At 39.6% G+C, this 19,563-nt stretch overlaps 1 protein-coding gene across 1 annotated transcript in view; it reads left to right on the top strand.

The window, feature by feature from the left end:
- The window catches only part of LOC132852815 (formin-like), a 69,875-nt gene that overhangs the window by 49,110 nt on the left and 1,202 nt on the right, over positions 1-19,563 (top strand). The window contains exons 13-16 of the mRNA XM_060880262.1: positions 264-356; positions 9,286-9,337; positions 15,937-16,086; positions 19,403-19,484. Of these exons, the coding sequence (XP_060736245.1) occupies positions 264-356; positions 9,286-9,337; positions 15,937-16,086; positions 19,403-19,484 (377 nt within the window). The remainder of the gene's footprint in view (positions 1-263; positions 357-9,285; positions 9,338-15,936; positions 16,087-19,402; positions 19,485-19,563) is intronic.

Here is a 19,563-nt window from a genome sequence, read left to right as displayed (position 1 = left end):
TACATTACATTACAGTACATTTATGTTACATAGTTGTGTTATATAATGTCACATTATGTTATGAAATGTTATGTTGAGCTGCATAATGTTATGATATATTGATTGTTTAATGTGCCAATTTTTCGCTCAATCACTCTCAACCACATTCACATTTTGGACATCAGTTGTACAGTTGTATGCTTTCTCACTTCTATAACACAGAACATATTTTGGTGATAGATATTTAACGGGTCTTCCTGTTGTTTCTCTGCTTTGTCCTGTAGCGTGTGAAAAAGATGCACAAAAAGTGTGTGCCAACTCCTTAGAAGAACACCTTCAACCATTCAAAGACAAAATGGATACTTTTCTCACCACTGGTAAGTGAACAGCAAAATGGAGCAGAACTATTGCTGCTACGGACTGGACACATCTGATGTGGTTTGCCTCATGCTGGTCACAGTGTGTAGCCAAAGGGCACCAATTAGCTTTGTGTGTGTGTGTGTGTGTGTGTGTGTGTGTGTCTCCCAGTCCTTAAAGTTGTTTGTGGTTACTTGTGTGATCCACAGCGGGACAGCCTGTATACTGACTGTTTTGTGGTGAAAAATTGCTGTTCTTTCTCTCTTTAATTAAACAAGTTGACCTTTTTCACGCTTCCCATAAGTAGTGACTCTTTAACTACTGTTCATAATCTTAGGTGCACAAACATTATTTTTATTGTACGTATTATTTACAGAATGAAATCCCCCACAGCAGAGCTGATTCTTTCTAACATCCCTTTCTAATCTCTTTTTGTTATTTAAAATCACTTAATTGAGCATTTCAAACTAAATAGCAAAGGTTGTCTCACGAATCAGACTAAGTTAAACACGGTATACCCTTTTTGACATTGTCTCCGAGACTTGACCTTGTGCTTTGTTGAGAAGCCGAAATACTAGCCGGTTTCACTGCACGCCAACCTGAGGCCTTAATCCAGCCAAATAGGTATCAGGTTGCCCTAAACTAGTCGTATGTACTCAGTGGTGCTATAAAGCTAGCAGGACATCTCTGAGTGGGCTCTCGTAAAGCTTGGCCCGCCTCAGCAGAGACAATTTCAAGGGACCACCATAGTAGGAGACATTGTGCCATGGCTGTTTCTTACATTGTCTTATTCTGAAGGCCACATGCTAATTTGCAGTTTAAATTGCTTATTGGCTTTGAATTTTAATTGAATACAAAGAATTAAACAACTTAAACAAATAGCATTCACAGGTTCAAAATAATGTATCGAGACCACGTCTATGCAAAAGTAACTCGATAATCAGTTACAGTAATGATTAACTGTTATATAATATGCTGGTTAAATCCAGTGTTCTTGACATCATGTTTCTTAATAGCAGCATCATAAAATAAAGCTAAATTTTACTTTCACCTGAGGCATAAATGAGAAGTGCCAAATCTATTGCTCTTTGGACAACACAAAATATTACAACATATTTCAACTTTACAGATTCTTCTATCCAAAATATGATTAATGTTTGAAGCACTGCTCTCAGTTTCATTTGGGAATTATGTCATTAAAGATAAGGAGCTTATTTGCGATTGCACAAAATACTAAGTGCATGATTACCTCTATCTAATTCTAGCCATCGAAACAGATTCTGCTTGAAAAAAATCATTCATGGGTTTACCCAAACAGACACTTTAAGGGTGTGAGAGGGGTGGTTTGGTCTTGAGTTGAAATCAGTGATCTTAGAACTCATAACGTCTCATAACGATTTTTTTTACTTTACATAAAATGATCAGTATGATCACTGTTATGATGTTCATCTACGAGCCATCAATAATTGAAAAATAAATAAAAGAAACAAACAAAGAACAAAACTTATGATAAGACTACAGACAGGGCCTTTGTTTAGTCTTCATGCTTGGTCCCGTACACAGTGAGTTGCAAAGCAACGTTTGTGAACGAATCAGTGTTTCAAAAAAAATCTTTTTTAGTGAACGAATCATTCTTGCTCACTTTTATGTACTGACTTGTATTTTTCATTCACTTAAGTCTTGCCTATTTAAAACATAGGACTGCTTTGGCTTTTTTTTTTTTAAAGACTGCATTAGAGTGCTGGCTGTGAAGAAGCATGTCACTGGTTGGAAGTATTGAACAAAAACACTGTTTGATTTAAGTTGGAACGAGAGCGATAGAGCTACTGATTCTGAGCTTTTATACAGAGCAACATACAAAAGATGCTGCATAAACAAAAGTGCTAGTTCAAGTGTTTCAGGAAGAGGTAGGTCTTCAACCGTCATTTGAATATAGTCAGTGACTCAGCTGTCCGAAACACTTGGGGAAGTTCATTCCACAGTCTTGGTGCCAGAACAGGAAAGAGTCTTGTTGTATACCTACCTCTTACTCTGAGAGATGGTGGGGACAGTCAAGCCGTGCTGGTAGATCTGAGGGAGCGAGGTGCTGTGCGAGGAGTGATAAGAGCTTTGAGGTATGAGGGAGATGGTCCATTTTTGGCTTTGTAGGCAAGCATCAGTGTTTTGAATCTGAGGCGTGCATTTACTGGAAGCCTGTGGAGGGATTGCAGCAGTGGGGTGATATGTTAGAAATGTTTCAAGGCAGGTTGAAAACAAGTCAAGCAGCTGCATTTTGGATCATTTACAGAAGACAAGTTGCATTCATAGGTAGACCTGCCAGCAGTGAGTTGCAGTAGTCCAGTATTGAAATGAGAAGAGACTTAACAAGTACCTGAGCAGCCTGTGTGGGCAAAAATGGCAGAATCTTTCTGATGTTGTAGACAAGAAACCGACATAAGCAACATTTCACATTAGCAACATGCGAGGAAAAGGATAGTTGGTTGTCCATGGTTACACCAAGGTTGCGAGCTGTGGCTGAAGGGGAGATCAGATTGTTGTGTAGGGATATTGCAAGATCCTGACCTGGGGATAAATCACCTGGGATTATCAGCAGTTAGGTTTTGCTGGGATTGAGTTTTAACTGATGAGCTGACATCCACGATGATATGTCCGTCAGACATGTTAAGATCTGAGCAGAAGCCTTGTTATCTGAGAGTGGCAAACCCCACCACTGACAGGACGCTTGTTGGGCTCTTGGGCAAGGCACTTAATGCTATCTTCTTCAAGGGTGCTGTATCACAGCTGACTCTTTGTTCTGATCCCAACTACCTAACAATCTGGGAAATGTGAAGTTGGAATTTTATAGTGAGGTACACTCACCGGCCACTTTATTAGGTACACCTGTCCAACTGCTCATTAACGCAAATTTCTAATCAGCCAATCACATGGCAGCAACTCAATGCATTTAGGCATGTAGACATGGTCAAGACGATCTGCTGCAGTTCAAACAGAGCGTCAGAATGGGGAAGAAAGGTGAATTAAGTGACTTTGAATGTGGCATGGTTGTTGGTGCCAGACGGGCTGGTCTGAGTATTTCAGAAACTGCTGATCTACTGGGATTTTCACGCACAACCATCTCTAGGGTTTACAGAGAATGGTCCGAAAAAGAGAAAATATCCAGTGAGGGCAGTTCTGTGGGCACAAATGCCTTGTTGATGCCAGATGTCAGAGGAGAATGGCCAGACTGTTTCGAGCTAATAGAAAGGCAACGCTAACTCAAATAACCACTTGTTACAACCGAGGTATGTAGAAGAGCATTTCTGAATGCACAACACGAACCTTGAGGCAGATGGGCTACAGCAGCAGAAGACCACACCGGTACTAGTAAGGTGTACCCAATAAAGTGGCCGGTGAGTGTATATGTGACAAACTATGGCTTCTTTTCTATCTATTATTTGGCCAGGAAATTATTGCGATCATCTTGTACAGTGTGGCAAATCTTAGATACCAGTGAACGTGACCCCTTTTGCTCTCTAGACCTGATGTTCTACTTCTGTTTGGAGCCTCGTCACTCAGAGGCTGCTGGCTGGAGATACATGGGATTGCTTTAGATAGTACCACACAGAAACCATGAAGAGGACTGCAACTGCCACAAACAGTTTTGCACTCAAGTATGCAGCAGTGAAGAGTTAATAACTTTTGATCCAGTAGTATATTTATAAAGTTCGCAATATAAACAGAATTACTTTGGCTTTCCACCTGTTTTTTAGCTTTTGAAATAGTAGGAGCTTAGCAATGACATTGTCCTTCTCCTAAGCTAAGTTCTTGGCTTCAATCTACAAAACAAATGGAGATTAAAGTATTAGAAAGACTGAGATTGTTTGGAAGTCAGAGCCCTTTTAATGGTGGAATAGGCCAAGCAGGTATTTTTGAGTCTGCTTCAGTGGGTCAGTGATTCAGGGCAGTTTCTCTGAGGGATTATCTGTTTGAGAAGTTTGGCACACTTTTCTTTAGGCCAGGTGGATCAGGCTGGAAGAAGCAGAAGTGTTGTTTGTCTTTAGCAGGTTATACTTACCGCTGCTACTTTTTGATTCTTCGGTTTGTTTTGAATAGAGTGCTTATGTTCTTGACAGTACTGTGTCTATGTTAACTCTTTACTGTTTTCTCACGCTGTTTTAAAAGAGTGTGGCCATGTGTGTATACATAGCAGTACTTCGTAATTCATATATGAATGCTTTACGGTGAGGTCTCAGTGACAGGGGCTCTCACAGCAGGAGGCGCAGGTGAACTCGAACGGCCTGTATGCAAGCTCTTAAACCTGCCTGTGATCTGAGCAGCTTTAACGTCTTCCAAACTCATTCATCCATTTTGCTATAATCCATTTACCTTCCTCCCCCTCTCCTGGCTCCATGACCTCCCGCCCCTTTTGTCCCCTTTAACAGACCTCCCTGCGGTTACCTCCATAGGAGAGCCCATGCTTCTCTCGTTTACTCAGTCAATTAGTTATTCTCTTGTAATCTGGTTACCTTTAGACTCACTCCTACAATACTCCATACCTCACATTCATTTATTCAGTCAGTCCGTCAGTCAGTAACATTTGTATATTCAAGGTAAACTTCAGATTTATAAAGGATCATATAACACAATAAAAGATTAAGCCATTTGGATTTTTGTGTTTATAGTTACAGAGATGTCTGATAATAGTTTAGACCTTCAGGAGATAATCAGATCCATACAGAAAACGTAAGCTTTGCCAAGCAGGGTATCTTACACGCAAACGTTTTGTTTTCATCCTAACTGCTTCTGTTCTGTTAGTAACACTAAACTTTAATAACACTGAAACATAGCAATTATTATTCAGATAATAATACTTAATATATCAGTATTATATTATTACCTTACAGAATCTGATAAATGATTTAATATTATTACTTATGTTTACAATGGAAAGGGTCCCTGGTGGTCCAGTGGCAGGATCTCGCGGTCTTGTGGTTTGATTCCTGGAAAGGGACCCGGGTTTGATTCCTGGAAAGGGACCCAACCCAGACACAGGGACCCGTAGAGACAGGGACTCCTAGTTCCGGTCCCAAGCCTGGATAAAATGGGAGGGGTGCATCAGCATCCGGTGTATCAGAAATCAAACATGGACACTAGACTCTGACTGATGGATAGTACTGATATATATGGTACTTTTGGACTGTATAAAATGTTCACATTGTTAAGTATATAACTATTTTTAAAATACTGATTTAAGACACTTAATATCTCCCACTTACATTCAAATATGATACTTGTTTACTGTATCATAGTCACTTGTTTATTGTAGCTACTTTTTGTACATAAAAGCTATTTACCATATTCACACTAGTTCACTGGTATACAACAAAAGAATTTAATTTAATCAGTATAAAAAGTATAAAAATTCTTAAAGCACGTCATGCGAGTGAAAATAAACATGAAACTTGAAACCCGGTGCCACTGCGGTACTGCTGCACAAAGCTCAGAGTTAATGTTAAATGCAAAGCTCATCAGATGCCCAGCTAGTAAAATGGCCACCCCATATATATATGAGAGGAAATTAATATAATTTAATATATTTCATAATAATATTAAAGACATCATTATAAGACAATCGTGGTGAAGGTGACTGAGCTTCCTTAACGTTGACAGGTTCAACATTATTAAACATCATTGGGGTAGAAAAATCACATCATGGAAGATTTCACCATTCGTAGCCAGACTAATGATAAAGAAACGAATAGAAAAGCCAGCAGTCCTCAAAAAGATTTGCAAGACAACCTGAAAGCAACAGGAGCAACATTTACAGACAGAACAATAACATTCGTCTATATTAATACACCTTTCAAAACTCCTCAGATAAAAAAACAAACAAACTCTGAGCTCTTCTTCAGAGCTCCTTTCTTAAACAATAGACAAAACAAAACTAGAACTCTGGTAGTAATCTTGGATTAGTGTGTCATGGTTGGAGAAACAAAAGATTGCATGTTTGATCCACAAAACCTCCATATACACAATTAAGCATACTAAAGTTTAAAGCAAAACTTCTTTCAAAATGACTTAAGACTGAAACATGAGGACGAAATTACTTATAAAGTTCACGATGTGTGTAAATTTAAAGTGGATATATACACTGTATGCATATTAAATAAACAAAACAGAAGGGTCTGAATGCTTATTTCTGCTTACTGTACACACAGATGGATGATAATGGGAAAATCAAGCAATACTTGGATATGGATATGTGACTTTTTTCATCCTGGAATAGACCACTCCCATCAGGATAGAAAGATTTCATCATAGGAAACCAGCCCTAAAAACGCCCCAATGAAAGAATCATTATAATCTACACAGTCGAGTACATGTGTTGCATGTCAATCCTAGTTAGAGGACTTTCACAATTACTGCTGAATTTTTGAGACTGTGGTTACAGAAGGTGTGGGGCAAGTGTGCTTGCAAAAAAGTGAGTGGAGCTTTTAAAGCCTTAATTTATTGTAGCTCTCAGCGCGTGAGTCCCATAACTTTCTAGTTAGCTACTACTGGTTTCATGTTTACAGAGGGAGCTCTTGGGGTGGGGGTGTTAAGGGTTGTTTGCGGGGGTTTCACACATCCTTTCCCTCTCTCCGCTCTCACACTGCTCTTATGAGCGGCCTTGCCACCTACACACACACACATATTGAAGGAAAGAGAGGGACCTCCGGCGCCAGTCCACCCCTGCTGAGACCAACGCCATTGGTCATGGGCCGCCCCTTTTTGTCCATTATCCCACCACAGTGCCCCTCTCCTGTCATTTAGCTCACCTCTGATAATCAGCCACACACACACACATAAGTACATATATACGCTAAGTATGGAGTGGAACGGGATGTTTTGTAGTGCACATTCAACTCCCCCACACTCTTTACCCCAACCTCCTCCTCAGCTAAGACCCCAAAAACCTCCTTTGAACAATTTTTGGAGACTTCCCCCTCTTAAATCTTTTCGAGTGGGAAAGGTCCCCCCTCAACAAAGTAAAAAAAAAAAAAAAAAAAAAGAAGGGTGAATCAGAAAAAAAATGAAAAAAAAAAGCAATAAATCTGAGATCACAGGCTCTCTCTGGCCCTAGATAAATTCTTGCACCTCAGCCTGGCCCACCGTACACATCTGCCTTGCATTTAGACACTTTTACACGGACGTCTCCACAACAAGCTTTTATTCCTCGCTCTTGCTACACACACACACACACACATACACACACAAACACAAGTAATCAAAAAATTCAAATCATTCGTAAAAAAAAAATAGTCGAGCAGTTGACATTTCTATAGTTAATGTGAAAACTGTTTTACGACGTCACTGCAGCATGCAGCAAGAACCTGTCAAGGCTTACTGTACTTCACTGATATACACATGCAACAAATTCAATTTACAGCCTCAATGCTTTTAGGCTGAACAGGCTGAACTGCTAACAATGAAGGTGAATAAATCAGTGTAATATATGTGTAAAATAATAAACCGATATATCAAAATAATCTAATCAATGACGTACCAATTTGTAGCCGAGAGCACAACACAATGCAGAAGATGTCTAGCGCTTAATGATGGGCTGCAAGAGCGATGTCTGCAGCGCGGGAAGTTTTTCCACCACGTTCCACCAGGCTCAGTAGGAATCTGGATCAATCTCTTTAAGCTGGCAAGCCGCTGATCTGACTCTAATCTATCTGTGTACGATTTGACAGTGACATGCAAGCCACAACTCAACGAATGTCTCTAACAGCCCAAGGATCTTATTTCAGTTTTATTTTGATTTAAAGGTAGATAAAAAATAAGGAGCAGGAGAGAGTTGGCTTGAGAAACAAAACAGTGGCCTACACACCACATACAAAGTGATAACATGTTAACAGTCCATTAAATCACAGAAAAAAAAGGGAAAAAAGAAGAAGAAAAGTATAAAATTTTGTGCATCTGACTGTACAGTTGGTTTTAAAGCATAGCACATTTAGCCTGCCTGTGTTTCCTACTGCCAAACTGGCTCACAGGCTTTTATTGTGCATAGTGCAAAAAAATAAAAAATAAGGCTTGAACAACACTGCAAAAGACAAACTCGATATCATCAGAAGCTTGACAGTAAAATACTTTGCATTAGTGTGAACTTCCCCAGTTCCACAAGTGAATGTGACTTGGACATGTGACATGCTGGGGCTGATGGGAATTGGAGTAAATTGTGCATAACCATGCCACAGCTCCCCACAACGCTGACTAGTGCATGGCTTAGTCGATTAGTCTGTGTAACCCTTACAATCTCATCACCGTAGTCTTCTTTCTACTGCAGCATAATTTTAGCTTTTTTATGTTTCTTACTCATTGAAATATTAATAAGCTGAAGAGCTCAGTGGTTAAGATGTTTGGACGTTTATGAGTTTGAATCCCAGGACCGCCAAGCTGCCACTCACACACACTCTTCACCCTCCTGCCATCTGGAAAAAGGTACAGAAATATTCAGGCTCTTACAATCAGACTGTGCAACAGTTTCTTCCCGCAAGCCAACAGACTCCTCAATACCCAGAAATGAACTATACCAAACACACACACATACACACACAGAACTGCACTGAACTGTACAAATTCAAATCCCTCACTCAGTTGCTGTTTGCACACCATATTTCAATACCTCATCAAAGTGCATAGTGTATAGTGCAAAGTGTATAATATACAGAATGCCCACTGGACTAGTAAGTACTATTTTGTGTATTTGTCCTGTTGTGTTTTGTATTGTCTGTTTTGTCTGTTTGCACTAGGTTGCACACGATGCACTTTATGTTGCTAGAAAGCAACTTAACCTTTGCTCAGGATAAGAGTGTCTGCCAGATGCTGTACAATAGAAACAGATGTATTTATTAAACAAATAAAGAACATCAATATAATTTGTGTTGATTATTGATTATTTTTAATGTCTTTTTTTTTCTTCGGCAGCAAAAGCAAAGTATGCGGCTGAAGATGAGAACCTCAACGCTGCCCAGAAAAGGTAGGACATCCATTAGTTATTACAAGAGCCTTGTGTTTACAGTATTGTCTAGAAATTTGGATGAGATTTGGATTATGCTTGGAAGTTTATGACATCTACTGGGGAACGTTGCCAAGTGAGATTTATGAGAGATGTTAGCCAGGCATCACTGGCTGCTCTGACATGTTAGGAACATCGGATAATAGAAATGTTTCACATTTGTACAGGCGTCTGTGGCACTTACTTACTTACTTACTTTCTTACTTACTTACTTACTTATTTACTTATTTACTTACTTATTTACTTACTTACTTACTTACTTACTTTCTTACTGACTGACTGACTGACTTGCTTTCTTGCTTGCTTGCTGACTGACTGACTGACTGACTGAATTGCTTGCTGACTGACTGACTGACTGACTGACTTGCTTGCTGACTGACTGACTGACTGTCTTGCTTGCTGACTGACTGACTGACTGACTGACTGACTGACTTGCTTGCTGACTGACTGACTGACTGACTGACTGACTGACTGACAGACTGACTGTCTTGCTTGCTGACTGACTGACTGACTGTCTTGCTTGCTGACTGACTGACTGACTGACTGACTTGCTTGCTGACTGACTGACTGACTGACTGACTGACTGACTGACTGACTGACTGACAGACTGACTGTCTTGCTTGCTGACTGACTGACTGACTGTCTTGCTTGCTGACTGACTGACTGACTGACTGTCTTGCTTGCTGACTGACTGACTGACTGACTTGCTTGCTGACTGACTGACTGACTGACTGACTGACTGACTGACAGACTGACTGTCTTGCTTGCTGACTGACTGACTGACTGTCTTGCTTGCTGACTGACTGACTGTCTTGCTTGCTGACTGACTGACTGACTGACTTGCTTGCTGACTGACTGACTGACTGACTGACTGACTGACTGACTGACAGACTGACTGTCTTGCTTGCTGACTGACTGACTGACTGTCTTGCTTGCTGACTGACTGACTGACTGACTGTCTTGCTTGCTGACTGACTGACTGACTGACTGACTTGCTTGCTGACTGACTGACTGACTGACTGACAGACTGACTGTCTTGCTTGCTGACTGACTGACTGACTGACTTGCTTTCTTGCTGACTGACTGACTGACTGACTGACAGACTGACTGTCTTGCTTGCTGACTGACTGACTGACTGACTTGCTTGCTTGCTGACTGACTGACTGACTGACTGACTGACTGACTTTCTTGCTTGCTTGCTGACTGACTGACTGACTGACTGACAGACTGACTGTCTTGCTTGCTTGCTGACTGACTGACTGACTGACTGTCTTGCTTACTGACTGACTGACTGACTGACTGACTTTCTTGCTTGCTTGCTGACTGACTGACTGACTGACTGACTTGCTTGCTTGCTTGCTGACTGACTGACTGACTGACTGACTTGCTTGCTGACTGACTGACACTGACTGACTGACTTGCTTGCTTGCTGACTGACTGACTGACTGACTGACTGACAGACTGACTGTCTTGCTTGCTGACTGACTGACTGACTGACTGACTGACTGACTTTCTTGCTTGCTTACTGACTGACTGACTGACTAACTGACTGACTGACTGTCTTTCTTGCTTGCTTACATGACTGACTGACTGACTTACTGGTTAATGTTATGGATTTTCTTCTTCTAAAATCAGAGGGAGCTCTAAAATTTTTCTCCATCATGGATCTGTCATACTGTCCTTGTGGGGTCTTTATTTATGCAGTTTAACATATGCTATGCCTGTACCAAAATGTAACAATGACCTTAATTTCAGTAAACAAAAGGAAATTCTTTTTTCTATAAATAGCTTTCAAAATGTTTGTTTGGGTTCTGGGGAGCAGCCGAAGGTCAAAATGAGATATTCTATCCTTTTTTGGGACATTCCCAGCATTCCCCCAACACACACGCACACACACACCCACACACATACTGTACACACACACAAGCACACAAACACACACACACACACACACACACACACACTTGTCATTTATTCTTATCACTTGTATTAGTGCAACTGGCTTTGGTGATTCATACAGAAACATTCGAGTTACAGATGCCAAACTGCAGAAAGGATATCTGGAACTTTTCATGAAGGGAAAATTTGTCTTGAAATGACAAAGAAAATTGATTATTTTTCCTTGTTTACATAGAGACAATGGACCATGGAAACAAGGCAGAATTTATCCATAAATCAAAAAGTGTGCATGCATGCCAGAAAAAGAGGAGAGGGACGTCTCTGAGTGTCAGCAGTCATTTAGCTTGGCTTTATCTCCAGATTTCTTAATGAGCTTTTGTTTGCTGCAGTAACACACTAGAGGTTAACCTCCCAGACTCCCCTCCATGACTCCTTTCTGATCAAGGTGTTGAATTGACTAATGTTGATCAAAAGGCCCTAGCGGCTAAAAAAAAAAGCTTTTTTCATTCACCATTAATTTAGTCCTCGAAGGAGACCAAAGAACTGGCCGTCCCAAGGTGGAATGAGTGGTACGCTCCAATTTCCCATGAACACACCTCATTAATGTGACATGCTGGTGATGGATATGGCTACACAGTTAAACTCCTGGAGCTGGGTGGGCGTCCATACCAGAGAGGAAGCTACCTTTGCTATACTGTGTTACACTGTGTGGCCTGTGTGAGGCACAGATTTCTTAATGAAACTGTAGCTTTGATCAGTAATTTTGCTCTCCATCAAAAATAATGATCAATGAAAGCAAAAGCATATCTTCTTCTTCTTCTTCTTCTTTCGGCTTTTCCCTTCAGGGGTCACCACAGCGAATGGGGGATAAAATTATATAATACAGAAGACTGAAAATATAATACAGAAGACTGAAAATTAGGATTTTTATTTCATTTCAAACATTTAATCCACAGCACTTTTTCCTTAATAGACTCCTAAAATTCATTTGTTAAAAGCTATAGATTCATGTTACTACAGCTTTGATAGATCTGTCAGCTGTAAAATGATGCATATTAATGTGCATATTCTAATACGGTATCATTTTGGTGATTAATGATCATTAAATGAAGCTCTTTTCCTGCATTTTTTTTAATTGTCCTGCAGCCATTGATTGGCTGATTAGATAACAGTCTGATTGTGCAAATATAGAGGTGTGTGTGTGTGTGTGTGTGTTAGTGAGTGTGTGTGTGCGTGTGTGTGCGTGTTAGTGAGTGTCTTAGTGAGTGTGTGAGTGTGTGTGAGTGTGACTGTGAGTGTGACGGTGAGAGTGTGTGTGTGTGTGTGTGTGTGTGTGTGTTTGTGTTTGTGTGTGTGTGTGCGTGTGTGTGTGCTGCTTGAATCCACTGTAGAAATGTTGCTTTAGGAAAGTAGAATAAACCAATCCAAGCAATGTGACAATGATGCTGTAGACTAAAGTGTTAGTTAGGATATTTACTGAGATGTGTAATAAACTTCCCAAGATTAATTGGCATGCCAGCTAATGTGTGTGCCGTCTCTGACTCTTTTCTCATAGTCTTTGATGTTGGCCTGGGTGCCTCCAGGGATGCTTCTCGGAACAATAACCTATTTATTCGTTTTCTTAGTCTGTGTTTCTTAACGGTTTTAGATAAAAAAAGAAAGTGGCACAATCATATACATAGGCCTTGAATTATAGATAACATATAGAATAATATTTTATTATAGAAGCTCTGTTTCATATTCATAGATAAATTGTAAAAAAAAAAAAATACTCTACAATGGAATACTTTGTATTGTTTAGAGGCATCTGATAAACCTTATTATTGATTGTCTAATGACGTTTCGGTAAAAATAAGAATCGGATGCACTTTGACCTGTACCGGCAATAACACAACTAATTTCCCTCTGTTATTTTTTTAATGAAAGATTCACATAGGTGGAGGTGATTAATAGTGGTGATACAGGTATTATTATAGCTACAGGGTCCCAAATGTGATCTAGAACTCTGTATGGTGGTAGGAGTCGCTGTACCTTGAGTGATTGTGGGACCAGTTGAACAGTCGATTAATGATTCCTACCATGATCTTGACCAGGATAAAGCAATAACTAGCAGTTACCCCCAGCAAAACTGACCCACTGGCCATTCCATGTGATTCATCTTCAGGTCAGGATTTTGCAATATCCCTACACAACGATGTCAAAAATGGAACAGCTCCCTCTTACCAAAGCTCTTATCACTCCATACACTGCACCACACTCACTCCGATCTACTAGCACTGCTCGACTGGTCCCATCGTCTCTCAGGGTAAGAGGTAGGTATACATCAAGACCATTAAGACTCATTTCTCTTCTGGCACCGAGGTGGTGAAATGAACTTTCCCTAGATGTCCGAATAGCTGAGTCACTGTCTATCTTCAAACGATGGCTAAAGACCTACCTCTTCCTGAAACACTTAAACTAGTGCTTATTTTCCCAGTGTGTTTTATATATATATATATATATATATATATATATATATATATATACGTATATATACACACACACACGATCGAATGAACGAACGAATGGAGGATTCAACAAAAGAAGGTCTTGCAGTGCTGTTACTGTATCTTAGACACAGCAACTCTGATGTCAGAGGAAGCATGTGCAGGTTTTCATCTCCTTTAAAATGATTAGTAGGTTAAAAGACTAAACTTTTTGAAAGGCAAAAAACAAGAGTTTAGTTAGCAAATCTATTCAATGAATAATCAGCTTAATGAGGCAACTAAGACAAAGCACTGTATTTTCTCCCTTTCCAAGACTTCCCTGACATATCCAATCTACACAGCCCTTTAACATTCCCCTGTTTGTGATAGTCTTAGCTGTCACACCGGCGCCCATTAGTCACACTGTTCCACTTGACTTGTGGCTTTGTGAAAATGTTCTGCTCCCCAGTGGCTCCTTGCATCCAGTAACAGATTGGTTCCCCTTAATCTTATCCCACTGTTAACACCACAACTCTGAACAAAAGTCTGGTGTCACAACAACAGCCAAAAGAATTGGTGATTGTCGTAAAGACAGTTTTGTCTAACAGTTTATTGATAAGCAGATTTAAGCATAATCTTGAATAAATGGAAAAGTGAATCTTAATCCTGGTCCATTCTTTATTCTTGAGTCTTTATTCGTAGCCTTGTTAGCCTTAGCCTTAGCCTTAACCATAAGACAGCACAGAGCTAAGGACTAAACAGTAATGTGCATAGTATGCAACCTAGTGCAAAAAGTGCAAGACAGACAATGGCAAATAATACAATATGCTACAGGACCAGTACATAAAATGTAGCTCTGGCCAGTACAGAATGTATTGGCATTGTGCACATAGAGATTAGTAAAAAAGTACGAGGATTGTAAACATATCTTCACTTCTAATAGTTATGACTTTTTGTGCAAAACAGCATATTATCAGTGTTTGTATGGGTGGTGTTGTAAACATAGATTTCTATTAAATGAGTATGTTTGCTGTGTGTAAAATACAAAGCTGATCTTTAAAATCTTTAAAAGAACATCTGAAATCTTTAAAAAAAAAAAAAGGCACACTAGATGTTTTAGGTGGCTTGGCACTGTAGGTAGAAATGTAGTTTTAAGATCCCTCAACGACGTTGTTTAACTCTTCTATTTTAGATATAAACGTTTTTAAAGGCTAGCATGGAATATCAGTTTTATCTGGAGATGGAGATTTTCACTGCTGTGTAGTTTGCTCTGTGTTATTGCTTCTTTCCTGCCATTCAGACGGAATGAAGGGAATGCTTGTACGGTTCCAAACTACTAGCAGCAAGCGGTACTATTATGATGGAGAAGGATCTGTTTCGTTCATGACCCTTAGTGATTTGTGTCTGTTCCTTGTCCAGATCATAAAAGAATCCAGTGAGAAAATAGATCAGTGAAGTCACAGTTCATAAAGCTCAGAATCTCAGCGCTTGTCTAAGAAAAGAAAGAACCAAATGTTCCTACTAGTTTTTTAGACTACCATGGCTATGGAAGGCCCTGGATAATAAACGGCCTATGGTTTCATGCTGCACAGCATCCAGAAAGATTGGAAGCATCTTGGCACTGGCATGGCGCCATCCGGGACACAGCATGTCTCCTATTAGCACAATGCTAGGCCCCATCCGTCTGGAGGTCAGGGGAGGATTGTGGATCCCCATGCAACCTTCGGAGTCACGGCTGGCAATAAGACAGGCATGACAGCGGCAATAGGAGAAGCGCTTTAATCTCTGAATCAAAGCAGGTTGCTGAGCAGGGTGTAGTGTCTGCAGCTTGTGGAACACTGCTGTGAACGCTGGGAAAACATCAGGTTCAGTTACAAGTGAATTATCTGTGGTACACCGAGTTTATGAATACTCAGAGGTGTAGTTAGAGAGACTTAAGAGCTATGAAATATTGACATGAACTCTTTCTTATTGAAATACAAGCACACAATAAAACACTTATTTGTTATAGTGTGCTGCAGTAGACTTTTGCAATTGCTGACTGAGGATTGTCCCAGTCCTGTCCCAGTCTCAAGTCCCCTTTGTGATCTTTTAACTCTGAGAGGAAGAGTAGTAGACCTCCAGCCAATGAGTCTGTGCTTCTGTTCAGTCATTATTGTCCTGATCTTGTCCAAATCTCACTTTTGCTTTTCCTAGCTTCAAGGAAATGGTCACCTACTTCGGAGTCAAGCCCAAATCTGGAGAGAAGGAAGCTTCACCTGACTATGTTTTCTTACTATGGTATGAATTCTGCAATGATTTCAAGAACGTATGGAAACGTGAGAGTAAGATCATCTCTCAGGAAAGGTGAGTAAGAGGACAATGTTTTTAAACTCTTTTTTTATATGGAAATCCTTTTCGACAGTTAGTGGAGAAGAACAATAATAATTGGAAGTAAACAATTAACAAATAAATGTTTTCCTTGTTAAGTATGCGTGCATGGATTTTCCATTTCTATTCACATAGCCTAGACCATTTTTTTTTTGGTTATTTCTATAATAATAATAATAATAATAATAATAATAATAATAATAATAATAAATTTTATTTGAGGGCACCTTTTAGACTCTCAAGGTCACCTTACAAAAATTCATTTAAAACACACAGCATAATATAAAACATACAAATAGACAACGGAATAATGAAATAAATTAAAAGAAAAGATAGATAGATAGATAGATAGATAGATAGATAGATAGATAGATAGATAGATAGATAGATAGATAGATAGATAGAAAAAAAAACACAACATTAAATAAATAAATAAATAAATAAAGAGGTATCATTAGAGATATCATTTAGAGCAATCAAAGGTGAGTGACTCAGTCAGTCAGTCAGCAACTTCTTACAAAGAAAAAAGACAAATGCCGCCTGCTTGAGACTAAAAGGTTTCCGTCCGGACCGGAATCCAACAGCACACAACAAAATAGTTATCAGGAGGCTATAACTTTCACACAGGCCTGAGCAACCCACCTGATATGAAGCTCACAAGACAAGCAAATGACCCATAACTACGATCGTGTTCTTAGTAACTGCCTGGTCAGGTTTGCGTTGGCTTAAATCAGGTTCCTAGTTTGCTAATATCACATACACATTACAGCACAGTGAAATTCTTTCTCTCGCATATCCCAACTTCAGAAGGTCAGCGGTTTGGGGTCAGAGCACAGGGTCAACCATGATACAGCACCCCTGGAGCAGTGAGGGCTAAGGGCCTTGCTCAAGGGCCCAACAGTTTCAGCTTAGCAGTGCTGGGGCTTGAACCCCAATTCTCAACCCAGAGCCTTAACCACTTGAGCCACCACAGTCCACTAGAGATGTGTCTAATGTATGTAGAACTTGACATTAGAAAAAAGTTGGAAGTAAAACAATTAGATTTTTTTTTAAACGTTCAAGTTTTTTTTTAAGCTAAAAGATTCATCAGTGGTTTAATTAATGAAGTGGAACAAATGGAGTCCAAACTATATGAACATTTATAATCAGTCTTTAACTTTGCTTCAGTGTTGTTTGAAGTTAACACACATTATTAAAGTTTAATGATTACCTTACACCTTTGCCGTCATTAAAATTCTCACACTCTCTATCAACTGCCGCAGTACCTTCAGTTTCTGTGCTTCAATTAGCCAACAAAGCAATGGAGCCCCATAACACATGCCAGACTCTCAGCTCTGCTTGCAGTTGGGTCTACTTACCTGAGACCCAGCCCAAATTTTGCAGACGATACAGACAAATAAAAAGAAACTACTTTTAGGTTGCTGTTTAAGGTCCTAGGGGCATCAAAGCTTTGGACCTGACCCAGGGCATCTCAGCCGGGGGCACAATACCTCTCACTGCGGCCCCCTGGAGGCTTTACAGGCACAGGACGGTGGGGGGGGGTTTAAAGCTAGCGCACATGGTGATAACTTTTAAACCAAGCTCCAAGCTGAGGAATTCAGAGTAACTGTCAGCCTGAGGACACTTTATGGTTTGCTTTACACGTTCACACGAGGTGCACGCTGGAGATATCACAACTCACGACTCTCTTCTTCTGTGCCGAGGATTTACATTGTGTGTGATGGAGTTTTTATGTACTGAAATTTTCAAACATTAAAGGAAAAGAATTAAAGTCCGCACAGACCTTCTTACCACTTACATAAAATTAGCTCACTAAAATTAGCTTCCTAGATATAAATCTTTTACATTTTTACACCTTTTAAATTTTAAATTTCATCTCTTAATCATCTCTTAATAACTCACCCTTAATAGACTTTTATACAAGTTTTATTCTTTAATTCTTGACTTCACAGCCATTTTTGGGACATTTTGTATGGGATTTTTGTAAGAAATAACCATTATGAGCTACTTTGTTCAGAACCAAGTACTTATTTAGTTTAATTGAATATTTTACTAGTGAAAAGGCCAGCATGTTATGCATTAATAAGGAATTCTGAAATAGTTAGTCCAGATTTTCCAAGTGGGATGTGATGTGATTATTAAACTATTTTAATCACTATTTAACTATTTAAATACTGTTGCTACTACTTGACTACTGATCGGAAGGTTGTGAGTTCGAATCCCAGGTCCACAAGGCTGCCACTGCTGGGCCCCTGAGCAAGGCCCTTATCCATCATTTGCTTAGTTGTATAAACTTTAAGTCTCTCTGGATAACGACATCTGACCTGACAAATACTATAAATGTTAGAAGATTAGTATAGATTTATATACGGATGAAGTGTAAATAACAAACAATTTAATTAACTATTCAAGCAAAGCTTTTAATTAAAAAAAAGCCAGATAATTTAGTGATTATTTGATATTTATTTATAAGATTTTGATCTTTAATAGATCAGAGCAGATCTTTCAAGCATTATCTTGGTGTAAAACGTCTCACATAGATTTCTTTTGATCTCACATAGATTTAAATGCCACACAGAGGCATTTAAAATACCATTTTATAACTTCAACATAAAGGGGGGGCACGGTGGCTTAGTGGTTAGCACGTTCGCCTCACACCTCCAGGGTTGGGGGTTCGATTCCCGCCTCCGCCTTGTGTGTGTGGAGTTTGCATGTTCTCCCCGTGCTTCGGGGGTTTCCTCCGGGTACTCCGGTTTCCTCCCCCGGTCCAAAGACATGCATGGTAGGTTGATTGGCATCTCTGGAAAATTGTCCCTAGTGTGTGATTGCGTGAGTAAATGAGGGTGTGTGTGTGCCCTGCGATGGGTTGGCACTCCGTCCAGGGTGTATCCTGCCTTGATGCCCGATGACGCCTGAGATAGGTACAGGCTCCCCGTGACCCGAGGTAGTTCGGATAAGCGGTAGAAGATGAATGAATGAATGAATGAACTTCAACATATAAAGGTCTCAAATTGCAGAGTTGTCTTTTAATGTGACATTTAATTTAATACTTGTATTACAAACTAATATGTTGCATGAAACTAAATCTGAAAACCATTATATTAGTTTTGACAGATATCGTAACCTGAATTATTCACATGGCTCCTCTCTTTATTCCCTACACTTATTTTCAGTATTTTGACATTAACATGTTAAATCTTAACAGCAGACACACAGCGATTTTGGACTACATAAATGTACAGATTCTATTATACATATAGTTTTTAAAGTATTATTTCAAAATGTTTTTTAGAATAAAGGAAGCTCAGCTGAATGTAAAAAAGATCACGGCCGAGAAGAAAGTGGAGACGAAAAAGGTCAACGCCAACAGTCTGGTAAGAAATACACACGTATAAATTGTATGTCTATAATACACACATATACAGTTATCACACCGTCTGTGTATTATACTAC

This window comes from Tachysurus vachellii, chromosome 10 (genome assembly GCF_030014155.1).
Source record: "Tachysurus vachellii isolate PV-2020 chromosome 10, HZAU_Pvac_v1, whole genome shotgun sequence".
NCBI classification, from domain to species: Eukaryota; Metazoa; Chordata; class Actinopteri; order Siluriformes; family Bagridae; genus Tachysurus; species Tachysurus vachellii.
Note: the sequence above shows the minus strand (reverse complement) of the source record. Positions and strands in the feature narration are given on the sequence as shown.